At 49.4% G+C, this 17,323-nt stretch overlaps 1 protein-coding gene across 1 annotated transcript in view; it reads left to right on the top strand.

The window, feature by feature from the left end:
* Positions 1–7,921: 7,921 nt before the first annotated feature.
* The window catches only part of LOC121603690, a 35,398-nt gene continuing 25,996 nt past the window's right edge, over positions 7,922–17,323 (top strand). Inside the window, exon 1 of the mRNA XM_041932790.1 lies at positions 7,922–9,364. Within this exon, the coding sequence (XP_041788724.1) occupies positions 9,241–9,364 (124 nt within the window). The 5' untranslated portion in view covers positions 7,922–9,240. The remainder of the gene's footprint in view (positions 9,365–17,323) is intronic.

Here is a 17,323-nt window from a genome sequence, read left to right on the forward strand (position 1 = left end):
CAGACAGGTTCACTTCTAACAGCACTTCACCAGGATAGTTCCGATCTGGCCCCTTTGTTGGACGACTATAAAAAGTCTCACTCGGGACTTCTTTTCTGCTGCGATAGCGACGTGACTTGTGTTGAAATTAGCTCGCACCATGGTGGCCATATTCGAGGACAGAGAGGCACATTCTTGTGCTTCCCCAATCCATCTGTCTGGTTGTGTGACGTGTTTTTCGCAAAAACACACAAAAAATATAAAAAAAAACATGTTAGGAAAAAAGTACGTGCGTTATTTTTATGTTCAAACTGCTCGTGGGTTCTCATGAATCTCCACTTCAGTTTTCAGTCCGTTTGCACCGACGGGAACATATCACACACAGACACACACACACATGGAACGGAACGGAAACTGTACCATCCCTAAACACCTCCAAAACGCCGTCGCAACACAATGGCCCCGAAGGTTTCGGAGACCATTTTCGCCGAATTTTCGGCACAAAGACACAAACCCCTCGGTGGCATCTTTGGGTTGGTGTTGGTGATGTGCACTCCACACCACTCAATCTTCAGGCCGATGCTGTATCCTCCTGTGCGAGAACGGAGTCCTCATTCCCTTCACACCGTGCTGCGAGATGGATCCGGGCTTTGTTTTGTTGTTGTGCTTCGGTTCGGTTTTCGTTTTTACTTTCATATTAATCTCTTTAGCACTTCCCTTTGTTGGACTTGTTTGCTGCAGGTTTCACGACGGAAAGAAAGACCCCCGAAAGCTCTCCGTACGGTTAGGCTGCATCGATTCGAGAGATGCATCTCATCCGTAGGCTAGGTCCAGGAGGCCGAGGGAGGAGGAAACAAACCCGAACGCCAGCTCCTCAAACAATGGAACGCTGCTGCCGGACTGCGGATAAATAAACAGAAAATATGAAAATTAAAAAATAACACCAATTGAGCGACCGGGAAAAAGGTGAACCTATCCAGGATGCCTGAAGGACCACAGCTCTAAGGGTGTGTTTGTGTCCGTCCGTGTGGTTCCGGAGAGTCCACAAGTGGTGCGGTATTTGTGTTTGTCTCCATTACTGATTAAATAACGCTCCGGCTATCGGTCCGTTCTTGTGCACCAGAGCATCATCTTGACCATTTGGCCGTACCCGCCAGCCTGTTTGCGTTGCTTCTCGCGGTAGGCTCAGATCATTAGTTCTCACCCGAATCCATGTCAGCACGTTCGTCAGGATATTGACACTGGCTCTCGCGTTTTCCCCGGTGGTCGGTTGCCAGCTCCAACTGCAGTGCCATCGACAACCAGATCACCAGCTACGAGATTTCTCATTCAATGCAATCATGCGAAACGGATCCGACTTGGGGGTGAAGCAAGAAGTAAAGCCACAACCCTGCCAGCAAACGAGTGCAGGCCATGTTTGATCAACACGCCAATGTAAGCCGGGTTATGGTCACTTCTTTACGGTGGCGAGTTGGTAAGCCGCCCGTTTCCCTGCACCATCCTAAGACGCTTATAATGAACTGATTACAAAACAAGCAGCATTATTTGGCAAATCTGCTGCCGACATCCGACACCCGGCCTGTCCACTACCCAAACGGCCTGTGTCCGTTCGGTATTGATTAACTTGTTCTACCAGGGAAGTAAATCGAAACTTTGCCAGGGAAGTAAACCGGATGAGCCGCCGCGCACCGTCCGAAGGTACAAAAGAACAATAAAAAGTACCCCTAAACACACACACACACACACACGTAAACACGTACATGCTCGGTCGGTACAACAACAGATCAGACGGATAAGTACGAAATAGCCAATAGCCAACAGCCAATAATCCTCTTTTACCGATTCCCATTCCAAACACTGCTGCTCCCAGCTAAAGCGGCCGATACGATGGCGGCTCACTAGTCGCTGCCGGGGTAAGCATCAACATCGAAAACACGCCGAGAATGTACGAGGGCAAAAACAATTAAAATCCTTCGCCAGGTCCGAAGCCCCGAACTTTGCTCCGTGGTAGGGCTAGGCGGTGCGACCCGGAGACCTCGATGACAACCTTAAATGGTGAAGATCGGCATCATCATCAGCAGCAGCAGCGGCAGGCGTTTTCAACTGACCCCTTACCCCCGTTGGTCACTGTTCAAGCGTTCGAGGGGAAGAAACCGGGAGCAACGTTTCAGGGTTATGCTCGACACGTTGTTTATGCTCCTGGTGGCTCAGTGCCTGAGGAGCGTTGCCTTTCGGTGGTTCTTTATTCTTCCTTCACTGATCACGAACGCTTCGATGGAGATCCGAATTGGGAAGATTTACGACCAAAAACCACCTACAGTGACAGATTATCGGTCTTGATACTCCATCAGGTTATTTTGAATGTTCAAGGCAAATTCTAAAAGACAAGCAAATGACAGGAAATAACTATTAAGCTTACTTTACAACTCTTCCAACCAAACTAAACAATGAAATCAACTAACGAATAGCGCACAATGAACATCACTAATACAGATATTAATTACATCGTTCTCATCACTGCGCCTAACTCATCCACCAACTATCCGCGGGCGCAGACTAAGCGGACGAAAAGCCCAAAAGGTAGAGTGGAACAATTTCTTCTAAGAAATCCACGTAACAGACGGACACACACACACACACACGGAACCTCTCATCAGGACCAGATTCTAAGCTCAAAGAAGACCTGAAATACGCAAGCTTGAACATGTTGTTCTATTCCAATCTGTTCCTCCTTCCTTCATCTCTCGCCCTCAACATTGCGCCCCGTATAGAGTCATCAGGGTGGTGCTGGTTCGCCCGTATGCGACACGTACGCTGTACGATGAGCCAATAAATGGTTTCAGTTCTAGCCGTTGCCTTCGTTCAAGTAACGAAGAAAATCACTCAATTCTGTCGCCCCGGTCCGTCCCACCCTTCTTGCCCGCTTCTTGCCAACAAACGGTGAAGCCATTTCGCGAGACAAGGTGGTGATGCACGGAATGCGATAGTTTAACCGAGATTCGATTTCTCGCTGTGTGGTTTCCGTTCACAGGCCGCCAACGACCGGAGCCAGCGGTGGTGTAGAAAACGAAAAGACAAAAACATTAAATGAAAATAAAGCAACCCTGCCTTCGGCGGAGCATACATTCCACCATCCCCTCCCTTCGTGGATGTGGAAAGGATGCATAGTTTGCACCTAAGCGACGAGTGCAGTTTTTGCGCTTCCAGTTCTTGCATCCCGTGGCCTGCCGGTTCTACCTTTCTTCATTTTTCTTCAATTTCGATGACGATCGATGTACACACTGCTGCTCCTCTTCCAGCATTGGCCGTGTTCGGTTTGGCAAATCTCGCCCGAAGACCGGTCGCATTCCGATCGGTTTGTCATCGTTTTGCCACAAGCACGGCGTGCGGCTGAAGTCAAGCCACTTAACATTAATTGATCGAATTCCTTGAACTCAACCCGTGCCCTGATGGGCAGTAGAAATTGACAGGAACGGGCCGATGCGATCCCACTATCAACCTGACCTCGACAACACACTCTTCTTGAGGGGTGACGGCAATGTGTATGTGTGTGTGTGTGTGTGTGTGTGTGTGTGTGTGTGTGTGTGTGTGTGTGTGTGTGCCCACTGGAAGAGCTTTTATCTAATCTTGCGTCAACCTGCCCTACCAACCATGCACCGGAGCAGCAGAACCTTGACGAGAACGGCCGGAAAGGCCGGGCCAGAGATAAGCGCGTCGAGAATGCGTACCGAAGCAGAACAGGCCAAAACGCTAAAAGGTAACACTCCCGCCCGGACCGGCCGGGCTCGACAGGAAGTGTGCGTTTCAACCTGTGACAAACACACATAAGCATATATTTGCTTGCCCCTTGCCCCATGCACACCCTACTGCGCCCTTTTAGCAAATGAAGTCAACAGCAGGGCCTAACGACCATCCTTCCCAGCGACGAGTGTACAAGTAATGCCGCAAATAGTTTCACCGCTTAAGATCGTTCCACTGCCATCTCGGGCAAGGCTACTTGCTCAAGACACCAAGTGCCAGCGCTAGGCCCAGGAATGGTGACGGTTACTGGATAGAGTTGGATCGAGACTGCCACCCGCTTTAGTACGGTGTCGTCGTCCCCGTCGTCTTTACTGGTGTTGATTTTTACTCAACGCAAAATCAATCAACCGGCGTCAGTCGAGCGCGACGAGCGCGCGAAATCGACAAAAAGGTGCGGCGACAAGAGTGTGCTGCCCGACAACATTGGCCGACTCATCGCGGAATGATGCAATTTGCATAGACGGTTCTGTGACGACGACAGCGCACTTCCGCCGTCCAACGCCAAAGCGTCAAACTACAGTCTCGATCTCGACCAGCCCATTGTGGCCTAGAACATTGCCGCGGGATGCATGTCTGGGGTTTTATGTTTTTCTAACGATGATTACTTCTTGATTTATTTCATCTCTTGCCTTTTTGCCTCTCACTTTCTCGCCTTGCCGTGCCCATTTCGGTGCTCGGTCTCCTGTGCCGCTTCATCGCGGTACCTGTAGCAACACAGCCTTTCCAGCGAGCGGGTTTCTTGCCTTCTCATCCCATCCCTTCATGTGACGCCGATCTGCAGGGACCCGGGACCACAGAGCAAAGCAAACAGCACATACACAGACCCACACACGGTAAAGCACACCTCTGCCAACCTCGGAGACCTTCCGAGCCAACCTTCTTCCGATCGTAAAACGGAGTGCCGGGACACACACACAGCAGGTTGCAAAACATGGGAAACTACATTACCACGGCCAGCGGCCATTACCAGGAAATGGAGACTCGAAAAACACATCTCCCACACCTACCGGGACGCTGCGTGGCTTTGTGTGTGTGTTTGTGTATGCTGGAGAGAGTTCTTCCGTCGTGTCCGGATGAAAAAAGACACGGGCAGCGTTAGGAACGAACCCCAGGCAGATGAGACGGTTTCTTTGCGTTCCTTTCCAAGCGTTAATGTGATCGTTCCGGACAGAACAAACCGGCGCGTATTTATGCACGGTAGGATTTGCTTTCTTTCTTGTTGTTTTTTTTTTTTTTTTGCATGCCACTGGTTTTTAATTTCATGTTTCGTGAACAATATGGCTCGGGAAATCGGCGTGTTTGTCGCTGCTGTACACTGCTATGCCATGAATGTAATTTGATCTGCGGTCTGGGAATAATTGGACCGGTCTTGGTCGAGTGGAAGAAGCGTGTGAATTATGAGTGCTTTATTGGCTATTAGAGACAAACAAAAAAAGGAATTACTCTCATGTCATGGATTGAGGCGTCTTCAAGTATATATAAAGAAGCGAATGACGCTAACCGGGTCAAAGTTTCTATAAAAATAAACAAATAAAAACATCTTAAGACGCATTATGGTTGGCATTCAGCCTTAAATGTACAAGTTATGGTAACAAGTATCCCTTTTATCCAACAAACTGACTAATGCAATTCCGATAGGATTATCTTTTTGAACAGGCCCCATCATTATGGGCCATCGCAGTTCAAATCAATTGTGTTGTTTCCTTAATTTGGCCTACGCGATGAGACTGTGCTGTCACATTCAAGAGCGTTGCTGTAATCCCAACCATTTCATCTCATGATTTCCAGTTTCCCGAGGATTATAGCTGTCCGATTTGACTAAGCACTGACGAAAGCTAGCACAGAAAATGCATCAAACCGGCGACTTTCCAAGTCCAGCAAACCGCTGCACTCTAATACCATTTGGATGAGTTTGACTAATCCTGATCGGTAATCGTTCAACGATACGGTTGTGGCTCGAGCCTTCCACTGCATCGTTGGCATTCCAGCACCGGCAACATTGACAACCTGCCCCCTGGCAGCAACACAACCGGTCCCCGGTGCAGCAACGTGCGCATGTGTATGTGTGCGTGTTGTGCGTATCACGACCGAACAGAACGCCCGTGTGGTAGGTATGAATGAATGAATGGAACATACACCCCGGTCGACCCTCGACGCTGCACCACTACGTCAGCAGTTCAGTTAAGGGTTCGGCCCTGAGATAGAGAGCCAAAAAGCTCGCCCAGCAAAGGCGAGAGAGCCAACACAAAAACGCGTGTTTGACAGAAAACACACATCAACAGCAACATATTAAACATATTTTGTATTGTAAGTTAGCTTACGGATTTGAGTATTTTTGCGTATTTTGATGTTGAGATCAATCTTCAAATCTGACCCGGCCAGAACTTTGCAAGGAAATGCTCGAATTCAGGCTCAACTCGTAACATCCGGTGGTATAAACTGTGCGGTAGGAAAGTTCAAAATACCTTTCATTCATTAGTTTCTCCCTCTCCCGCTTCCCTTACCCACGTTCCGCCTGCCCGTCTCCTCCATTCCCGGGGCCGCACACGCATTCCGGTTCGTTCATTCTTGAACCGAACGGAAGAAAGAAGTGGTGCAAAAGCGAAAAAAGACACACACCAGCAAACCTGCGAATGAAACGGAGGCACAACAAACCCTGCGATGAGCTCGAGAGCAAGCGAGCAAGTTAGAGGTGCCAAGTGAAAAGCCTTAGCCAAGAGGGTCAGTGGTAGTCAAGGGTGTGTGATTGGCTTAGTATATTTTATAAAAAGAATTAATAATGTGATAAAAATTAATAATATGATGAGAATTGGCGAGGAATTAATGACACGAAGATTTTGCTATCTCAGCTCTTAACAAACTGAAATAACCATAAATTGGGGCTTTTTCACAACTTACCAAGAATTAAATGCAAAATGTGTGCTTGAGTTCTAAAATCACGACGTGCCCAATCGAACGGATTTTAAATGACAAATATGCATAACTTAAAAACTACTCACAAACTTTACATTGAGAAATATCACTCATTTAATACCAACGAAAAACTGTTAAATTTTGAACGTCACGGGAAGAACGGTTCTAGTAAAATATTTAGCATGTATAGGAGAATATTTGACAAGCTGCTATCTACCGAACGAGAAAAACTAGAAAATAGATCAGCGAATCTGGGAATCTGAAATCAAAATTATAGTTCTTTGCCTATATTTATTCGAAAGTACTCTAATTTATCATAATATATTAAAATAAATGTAATTCTAATGTGAAAATGTTGGAGTAGTAGTAATAGAAAATAAAGAAAGAGTTAGATTTTCCCAACCAATTCTCATGACTTTGTATGCAATTACTCATATCAATCGCTAATCAACGCTTAAGTGCGCTGCAGAAACGCAGGTGAAGCAAAACTAGCTTAAAATCACGCATTTTTTTATTCAATCTAATTGAAATTTATTTGAAACGCGGCAATGAAACATGTTTTGTGTTCATTATTTTTCATTCAAAATTATCTAAATTTAGTGCAATATTTAAAAGCCTAAGGACTTCGAGTACGTAATAAAAGTATAATTAACTAAATCTACATTCAAAGAAATACGTAAGGTATAATATATAATTTATAATTTTGTACATTCCCGCAAGTACATCTCAACGAAAAGCAATTTGAATATAGGCTGTGCTTGATATATTTGATATAGGTTATAATGTGATAGGAGATAATGTGGCTGCAAAGCGGTTGTAGCGCCGGATAAGTAAGTAATTGAGTATAATGTGATGTAATCTGTAAAACGTTATGTCAAATTGATGTCACACATACATTTATGTTAAGCACTAAGAAACTAGCTTGTTTTGGTGTATTCAGAGAGCTCTCTTGTGTTTGTTGAACAATCTACCATAAAGTTTTAACACATAACACATATGCATTCAATAATCAATGTTTTGAAAATAACTTCACTACCTATACGTCTTCATTCTCAGTTTCTTCCTCAACAACCTGCGGCGAGCTTTCGAGTTACCAACCACTGGCAGCGACGAAGAAGAACGCGTGCAGAAAAGGGAAAAAGGTAATAAAAGAGGGGGAAAAAACAACCACGAACAGCCTCGACCGCCCTGAAGCACACCGAAAGGGAAGCCTCAGCAGCACCGGCCCGGCATACAGCGTGCCAGTTTGAAGAAACACGTCGTCGAAGACGGTCAGACAGACACGTTCACCGTTGGTTCGCGCGAGCAAACCAACCAACTCCGCTTTTTGCGATCGCCGGTCGGTTTTGCGCGTGCGTCTGCTTCCTATTCCCGCATCTCGAATTCGCTTTTGCGCAACACGCGATCAATCGCAATAACCGACTCACACAAACGTATTGATCTCCATCATCTCGCGGTGCTCCCTTCAGTGCAGCAGTGGTGTGTGGTTTGTTCGATTCATTCAATCGACTGTGTGCGAAGTGCTTGCCCCAAAACGTGGGGTGGGATATCGTGGTTTCATTCATCGCGCGCTGCTTAGTCATTTGCGGGTCGCGGGACCGCGCGCGCAAGAAGATAGTGATCGCGAAACGGTATTCGAGCTGGAAAATAAAACCCGCGGCGTGTCCAGCTTTTTCAGTGTGCAGTGCTTTTAGTGTGGTGCGCAAGTTCCGCCAGCGAGTGAGGTGAAAGATTTAATTGAAAATCATTCAATCAGCAAAGGTTATCGCTTGTGTGCCCCCCTACGTTGTGTTAGAGTGTGCTTCTGCCCGGAAACGGTCGGTTACCTTATCCGCAGTTCTATCGCCGCTTCCAAGCCGAGGTTAAACTTTGCGTGCTTGTGCACATTCGCCTATCTAACGCGCTTCCCCGGCGGCTTCAAAAGCAACGAACCCGACCGAACCGAAACGGAAACGGAAAATGTATCATTTAATGAGATTTCCTTAATTTATGGATTAGAAAAGTCAATTGTTCGACGAGGTTTGCCCTCGAGAAGCCACCTCCATCGCGTTTGAAGCTTGCGGCGGAGGGGCAGTAAGTGCGTTCCGGTGCGTTTTGTTTCGCGTCCTGCGACTCACAATCAAAAACACACCCCCCCCCCTCCCCACCCCATTTCCGCGGGCGGTTTGAACGCGCAAGACATCTTGCCGGGAGTGTATCGGCGCGGCTGGAATTTCGAATGCGTACCGCGTTTCCGTCCGTTTCGCCCGAAAACCACAGGCACCACATCGCAACCACCACCACAGGAGCGGGCGGTGCGGTGAATGGCGTGCAGCCATAAAAATTGTGAAAAGCTCATTAAAACAAAAGCTTGCCGGCGCGGTACACGGCGCCAGGCGGAAGCCAGCGTGTGTGTACCCGTGGGAGCTCCCCCGAATATCAAACTCGAGAATCGACTAGAAGCCTAGCCGCCGAGCAAGCGTGCCCGGGCCACACAAGCGAACTATTCGGTGCTGCGTGCGGATAAAACGCGCTTCCCCAAAACTCCTCCAGTCCGGCTCCCAAAAGATGCTGACGATCGTCCGCCGTGGTCGATCGTGGGGCTTCCCGATGGGGCATTCTCCGGCAACTACGCAGCAGCAGCTGCTGCTGCTCGCGCTACTCACCGCCGTCAGCGTCATCGTGCATCCATGTAAGTATTGCTCCGTCTCTCCAACACAAATCTCCCACTTCCACTCGATGCGTCTTGCGTCAAGGCTCGTATCTCGTGCCAGCATCTCATGCATTTCAACGGATGCATAATGCACAGAAAGCCGCCCGCACTGCTGACGTCTTTTCTGCCGCCGACGAGTCATTACTGTAGCGGGTGGGGGTTTTCCATTCATCTCATGCGAGAATCTACCGCCGCCCCATCTGGCAGTACCGCCAAGTGCACCATCGTCTCGAGCGCCAGTTGACGCGATGACTAGCCCCGTGCGAGGTGCACTCACGCATGATTCATGGCGCACCTTTCCGTCCGACGGTGGCTTTTTAGTGCCAGCGAGGGGCGATACAGAGCTCCCCTTTACTCTTTCCCGCACACAGCGCCACAATCGCTTGGCCAAATATCGCTCACTCACGCGTGAGCCAGTTATGACGTTTCACAGCCGCCACCATTTAGCACCTGCACGCTCGAAAGCTTTGGCCGGGAACTACACAAAAAAAGAAAACAGGGGAGCGAAACATTCCACCGGTGCGCGCTGAGAAAGCTAATCTAATCGTATGTTTGACATACGGTTTAACGCACAGATGCTTCTGGAGCTGAGCGGAGCTCGTTTGGAGGCCGCTGGCTGCAAGGGAACGTGGAGCCAGGACGTGTCCACGAGCATGTGGAAGCAAACCCGGGCAGCACCATGCTAATGTGCTATGTGCGGATGGGTAGGCGGTTATGGCGAAATATCAAAGCGACTAAAGGCAACCGCTTTGAAGCGATGCCGCACTTCCTTTCATGTTTTCGGGCACGTGCGGGGCCCGAAGGGGGGGGGGGGGTGTGAGAGCGGGAAATCGCGCTGTCACGTTCTAATTCAATTGCCACGCAGGGGAGAAAAGGAATTCGATCATTGCCAGCGACTGCACAATGAGTTCCGGCTCTGGAACCGCATGAATCATTAGGCCATATGCAAAGTGTTTCTAGAAGAATTTCTCACTCCACCCACTAGTTGCTATGTATTTCTCTGTTTAACACACACTCTCCTACATAACTTTCAAAGCCCTCTTTAAAGGCATGGGATTTGAAATTGATTGTTTTCTATGTGTCAACGGTACCAGTGCGTTCCGGTGTAAATGGTGAAACCCTGTAACTGCTCGCACTTACATCGCTCGACAACTCCCCATGGTGTGCGGTCGGTAATCAATTTCCTTGCCGCATTATCGCACTCCCGCAGTGCTTTCAATCAATTAAAAGCTACCCCCATATGTGTGTGTGCCGCGTAAGGCGATTGGGTCGCGCGGAGTGTTGATATGATTCACGCCACGAGCCGGCAGAGTGTCCTCGTGGAAACTAACCGCCCGAAAGTCAATATGTAAATTCGATCCCGGACATTACACAGACACACACACACACGCGGCGTTGCACCGAAAGTGGTTCACCTTCAGGCAATGGCCAAAGGCGGGGAGGCTCTATCGTTTAAGTAATAGCTTCGTTGCGTTGCGGCAAAAGAAGACTGAAAAGGAAGAAAAGGCATTAGAAGACTTGAGGTGAGTTTGTTTGTCTTTTTTGTAGTCCTCCTCGCAATCCCACTCTCTCTCTTCCCCCGTCTGTCTATGCGGCTGTGTCTTTTCTGCCCGATTCGTCGCCTTCAAATACGCCTCCGCACAGCGACGGCGGAGGTCGGAACTTAAAGCGATCAAAAGTGCAAGACAGCAAACTGGAAATGATGGCGGAGAGGAAAAAGATAAAAATAAAATCCTATATAAATATACACACCCAGCGACACACAAACACACACAGGGCCGTTGGCGTGCTGGCGGAAAGAATTCATTCCCACGCACCGAATATGCGCTCCGCGATCTCGCGTGGCTGGAGAATGTCATCCTTGCGACAATGCGCGCGATCGATCGCGAAACAGGCACGGACAGGCGCACAGACACAAAAACCCACGCTCGCTTCGCAAAGGAATGCAAAAAGTCAGTCGCATTTACAACAACAACAACAACAAAACAAACCCCCATTCTTTCACAAAAAGCTTTAAGCCAACGACAACAAAAAAACTAAACGAAGAAACGCGATAATAATGCATCTCAATGCGCCCCAACGCGAATCGCTGGTTCCTTCTTTTCGCCCGGTTTATCGCGACATCGTCGTCTGCGGCAAGGACCTGTAGGATGTTGCCGCCGCCGTCGAACCGGCTAAAACCCACGCGCGGCAACGCTCACACCAAGCGCGCGACAAGCTTTCGAGCGTTCGAGCTCATTTATCACACGCCACCGTAGTTGGTTGGGGATGATGATGTTGGTGGTGGTGGTATTGATGGTGCGACAACGCCTCGCTTAATGCCAGAGTAACGAGCTCAACACCGGTCAGTTGCCAGATTCGCAATGGCTCCAGCACAGCTCCAAGCAAAATCAAGATCCGCCAGCTTCTCCCGGGAAAGTTGTGCCCGGGCGGCTTGTTTTCCAACCCTCTGGAGAGAAGGCATGGCAAAGAGTCGTCGTCGTCTCCAAGGCGTCTCGGACATTTGCGGACGCGAGCAGGTTCGGTGCGTAGGTGTCAAAAGCTTCAAAGGCAACGGTCGATGAGCGGTTTGCTGCTGTTGCTACGGTTCGATCAGATTGCGACATTCGGTGGTCACTCGGTGATTACAATTCTCCCAAAGCGACGAACGGATGAAGTGAGTTGAAATTTACAAAAAAACACCGAATCTTCGTCTCAACAACAACCACTAGCGCACAACAACAGCAGCAAAAAACCGGCTACTACGATCATTTTCTCTTTGGTTTTTCGGGGGTCCCCCATTTCTTCGCTTATTAACGATCCCGGCATGCTGCTTGGCTGCGCTGTTCTTCCGTGCCCGACGCTACGCGAGTATCATTGCACGCAGTCAACGACGCGGAACCATTATTAGAAATGAAATCACACAGCCCCCGCCCGGGACGGGGAATGATAACCCAACTGAGCAGGGAAGGGGAAACAAAAAGCAATCGTACATTCCATTCCCGAATTAACGAACACAAAAACCACGAAAAGTTTGGACGTATTTTTTGTTCATCGTCCCCGAGAATTCGTCCCTTGCCCGCGTAATGATTGAGCAAAACCGTGAGCTGCTTACACGTGCGTGCTACCACCGTGTGCAAACCGTAGCACCAGCCAGCCACCGGCACAACATAAGTGCGGATAATGTTGGGCTTCCTTGCGCGGGACTATTGTTTCGCGCAGGTGACAATTACGTGCGCTTCGATCGGTTGGGAAACGGGGCACAACTGCGCAAGAAAATGCCACATCACTACAAAACGGAACCACGCGAACACACGAAAGACCAAAAAACCCCCTCAACATGCGATCATGATGGTGTGTTTGCGTGTTTTGTCGCGGTTTAAGACATTGTCGTCGGCTGTCGGTTGTGGTTTCGATGTCAATCCTTCCCCTCTAAATTCATCCCATCGTTGTGTGGCGCATCTTCACGATCGTGTGTTTTTGGTGCCTCTCAATCTCGGACACACCGAAACGGGCCCCGTGCCCGTTGAGAGCGGGGTGTGTTTTCTTTCATCCTCCTTTTTTGTCTGTTTCCACCCAGCTTTTGCTATTAGCTGTTTGGTGGGTTTCCATCTAGAAGCTTTTTGTGTGCGAAGCTTTTAGGCCGCGCGTATTACTGTTATTAAATATCATTACGATTAATTTCGCTTATTATTTCATTCTTCACCTATGCCGGACGAAATACCGGATTACATCCGCATCTGTCCAGGCCTGGCTGGCTGGATTTCCCCCCCGGGTCAGTTTCAGCAACCGCCATTAGAAGGCTCACGGGGAACGCGGCAAGCATTTACCGTTCCCTCACACGCTCCGCGCAGTGCCGAACGGCGCTGGCCCTCTTCCCAAATCTCGGGCCCCGGCTGCCTGCGAATAAAAAGCTAATTCGGTTGCTAATGGGCCCCCGCACGCCCGAAAAACGGGGTGGAATGTGTCGATGCGCTTACAGCGCAAGGGTGATGCTGTCTTGTCTTGGGGAGTCACTTGCTGGCCCTAGTGCGATCGTAAGGCGCATTCTTTCAGCACCCGGGGTTGCGCACGGCCATTACCGAATAAAAGACGCTTTTTTGTTGTTGTTGTTGTTAGAGGTGCCGGCTGCCGACGGACGACCGCAACGACGACGTACTTGTGTGTGTCCCCTTTCAAACCGTGAGCGTCTGTGGAATTTTCGGTGAACTTACCTTTTTTTAACCGAAAGGGTACCCATTCCCCCCACCTCCCCACACACATCCCTCCAATACTAAATAACGATAATTTGCCACCCGTCTCGGGACACCCAGCAGCGGCGGTGATGATGGTAACTGAATTAGCCACACTTCGACGCTGGACCGCGACCGGCTTGGCTCCCTCAGAAGAGCCCGCCCGACCGTGCTCGCGGGGCTGTGGATAATTCGGGTGCGACTTAATGATACCGATACCGGATGGGTCCCGCGCGACTGATCATTGCTCAGACCGGGTGGCGTTGATGCATCATCATCATCATCGGCATCCGTATCGCGGGACGCGACTTTGGCTGCACATTAGTCGCGGTCTTCGCGCGAGATTGATTGAACCGCCACCGCCGTCGTCGTCATCGGCACCGTCGTCGGGATTCACATGGGAAAAACGGAACGAGATTAGGAAAGGGGAACCGAGCCACGGTCCTCCCCGGTGCTTCATCCGATCTCACGTTCGCTCCATTCTATCGGGCTGACCATAAATCGAGGGCGCACTGGACCGAGGAACCATAAGCGATTAAAAACTTTCAGCCCGCCCGCATTCCTGCTCACAACGAGATGCTGAGGGGGCCCTTTTTCTCGGTTTGATACGATTCGGTCGATCCGGTTCGCGGTTCGATTGAGTGCTTCCTCTCTCCGTTTTATACAAGCAAGTGGCTCATAGATTAACTCACGGCTTTGATCAGTGGCTTAGAGGACTTGTTCTAAAATTAGAGATCCTTCACTTCCGAAAAAGTCTGTGCTTTCAAACAAACTCATCGAATAGCTCCGATCTCTCTTCAGTTGTCAGATTTCCAAAAATTCAAATAAACAACAACTAAGAGCATCTAATTATTAGTCACATCTTCTATGACATCCACTATGGTTCCAACATTAAAACACCCCAGAACAACACACCACCTACAAGGGTTTGCCGACAGACCCTCGGCAGCCGGTCCCGAATCAATCGGGATTCCTTTGTTCTTCTCCCACCCTACCATCTGGTTATCAGAAGCCGAAAGCACATGAAACCGATGAAACCGATCGCCAGGCACACAGGTTAAACCGCGTGTGGTCCGTCCGTCCGTCCGACCGGTCGCGATGAGATTGCCCTACGAACGACCGTCGATCGTCACCGTCTGCTTAGAGCGCCGCCAGATGCCACCCAGCGTCAGTGTCGGCGGAAAACATACAAACGAAAGGTAAACCCGCACCCAAGAACGAGCGAGCGAGAGTGTCTTGCGTCCGCGTGACCAGCTGACGTTACGCGACGGCAATTAAAATGTCATTTCAAACCCAACCTGTGTGTGTTTGTGTGTGCATTTAGGCTTCCTTCTAGTGATATCGAATTCCTAGTGATGCCATCATCAACAGCAGCGGTGACGTAATTGAAACCAAAGACCTGCAGCACGCGGCTACAGGACACGCGCCCGCGCACCGACAATCTGACACAACCGAGCGAAAGTGATCCTTGCGACCTCGCATGTCAAGGATTTTTACGATCTCAGTGCAGAACGTAAAGGCGGCATTTTAATTTCCCCCTATCATCCAGACGCACCACATGCTGCTGCCGTCAGCGCTTCCGGAATGGAGGCTTCACCCGGTAATGCGATCGTGGTTTTGTTCTGCGGAAGCCATTCTAGGGTGAAGATGCCGTAGGCCAAGAGTGGGAACAGTTGGCAGTAATTACCCGCACACACACACACACACACACACACACACGATTCACTCGTATCAATTCCATTTTGCACCACCTTCTGCCGTTTAATCGTTATCGATCGCATCGAACGATCTAGGCTCCCATCGCTCCCGTGCGCCAGCCGGTGTGGTGTTTAACCGTCGACTTCCGTTTGCCACCGTAAATCAATTCCAGCTCCTGCGAGAGAGAGTTCCTCGCGTACGAGGGGCAGCACAAGAAGCCTCATTTCGGGCACCGTATGCATATGCGCAAATATGGCCTCTCCCACGGGCGTTGGCCCTGGGGCTATTTTCGATCCATAAATCGGTTTCCGGCAGTTGCGCAAAAAATAAAAGCAATCGGAAATGGAAAATTACCCCCCAGGCTGGGCTTCAGTGCGGAGATTTTGCCGCAAGTGCTTTCGGGATGGTTTCGTGCGTACGCTGACGTTGGGGAGCGGCGCGGCGCCAGAACATATGCCGGGCATGTAAATTCCACGCCAGCAATGGTTGGGCAGGCCAGAAACAAAACAGCAATCACAACTACCAAAGCCATTCTACACACCCCGAGGTGATGGATGAGTCCGGTTAATCAATCCTTGCCCTGGCCGGCGTGCCATTCCAAAGTGGCGTAGAATGCAATCAGCAACCTCCACACCGCAGGTCCCCAATGGATGAAAACATCACTTGTCGCCTCATTGCTTTACCACGCGCTCATTCCGCCCGGTGTTGGTGCCTCGGGGCCCAAGAAGCGCCCCACAATTTGCCCTTTTTATCAGTGGGCATGAAATAATGGCGGTACAAACCTAACCGCGTCGGCCACTTTTCGCTTGCTGATACGAGCAAGATTTATTACTTATGATCGTGCAAAGACTCGGGGCAAGGGAAGCAAGAAGCATTCGCGTTCGTGCACTAAGAGCGTTGACAAATCGATTCGCAATCATTTACCACTGTGAATGCTGCATTAATTCACCACAACGAAAGTAGTTCAGGTGATACGTGCCTATTTCTTTTTCCCAATTATGGAGATAGACACAGTGAGTGTGAAGGAGCGATTTAAATCCACCAACGAGCATAGCATGGAAGGGGGATTTGCAGTTGAAGGAGGGGAAAAGCTCTTCCCACTAACAGCCATAAATATCATTCCACATCTTTTCGCGCGGGTTTCGTGTTTTGCTTTTCATTTCTAAAATGAATTCCATTACAAACGATGCACCTTCACCATCGCCCCGTTCCATGGCTATTGTGCTTTGCTCATGCAGCGACTCCCCTGTCCCCTTTTTCTATCACGTAAAGTGCATTTCGCAGAAAGGGTGGAAATACAAAAAAGAGCAACATACAGGTGCACACACAGGTGAACACACAGCGACATACGCGGTTTCGTTTTGCACGTGCATCAACTTTGCAAACCACACACATGTGCATCACCGGCCGCCGTTCGTGCGCGGTACGTTTGCTGATGCTAAAATGGCAAGAAATACATACACACACACGGGCGTCGAGCCAAGGAACAAAGCTGCCAACTAAAGAAATTAAAGTGTGAGAAGCTTAATTATAAGGCTGCACTGGTCCACGGGCGTCGCAAATGGCGAGGCGGGGGCAGGCAGGCTCGCGTTTTAAAAGTGTCATTTAAAAGGGAAACATGTCGTTACGGATGACTGGCGTATGCAGTCCCAATTATTGTTACAACCAAGGCACGTTACACACACGTTTGCTACGCCAATTTGTACGTCCACGATGGCCGGAAATGGGAAAACCAAGACCGTGGTGGCGTTGGAAGGCTCCACTGCTCCGCTACGCTTGTTTGCTTGTGCTCTTGCCCTGGAACTACAACCACACCACAGTTTGTCATGGTAACATTACTTTGTTCGCGGGAACCCGGGAGCTACTTTGGTGTTCGGTGTGGTTGAAAATTCGGGCAACACCTTTCACTAATTATTGATTGACCTTTCCGTGTCCGTTCCTGTGTTTTGGGTGTTTTTGTCTCTTCTTTTCATCCGAACAACTTCCTCTCGCCCAATTTGGAGCGAACGTAAAACGGTGTCCCTTCAAG

The sequence above is a fragment of the Anopheles merus genome, chromosome 2R (genome assembly GCF_017562075.2).
Source record: "Anopheles merus strain MAF chromosome 2R, AmerM5.1, whole genome shotgun sequence".
NCBI lineage: Eukaryota > Metazoa > Arthropoda > Insecta > Diptera > Culicidae > Anopheles > Anopheles merus.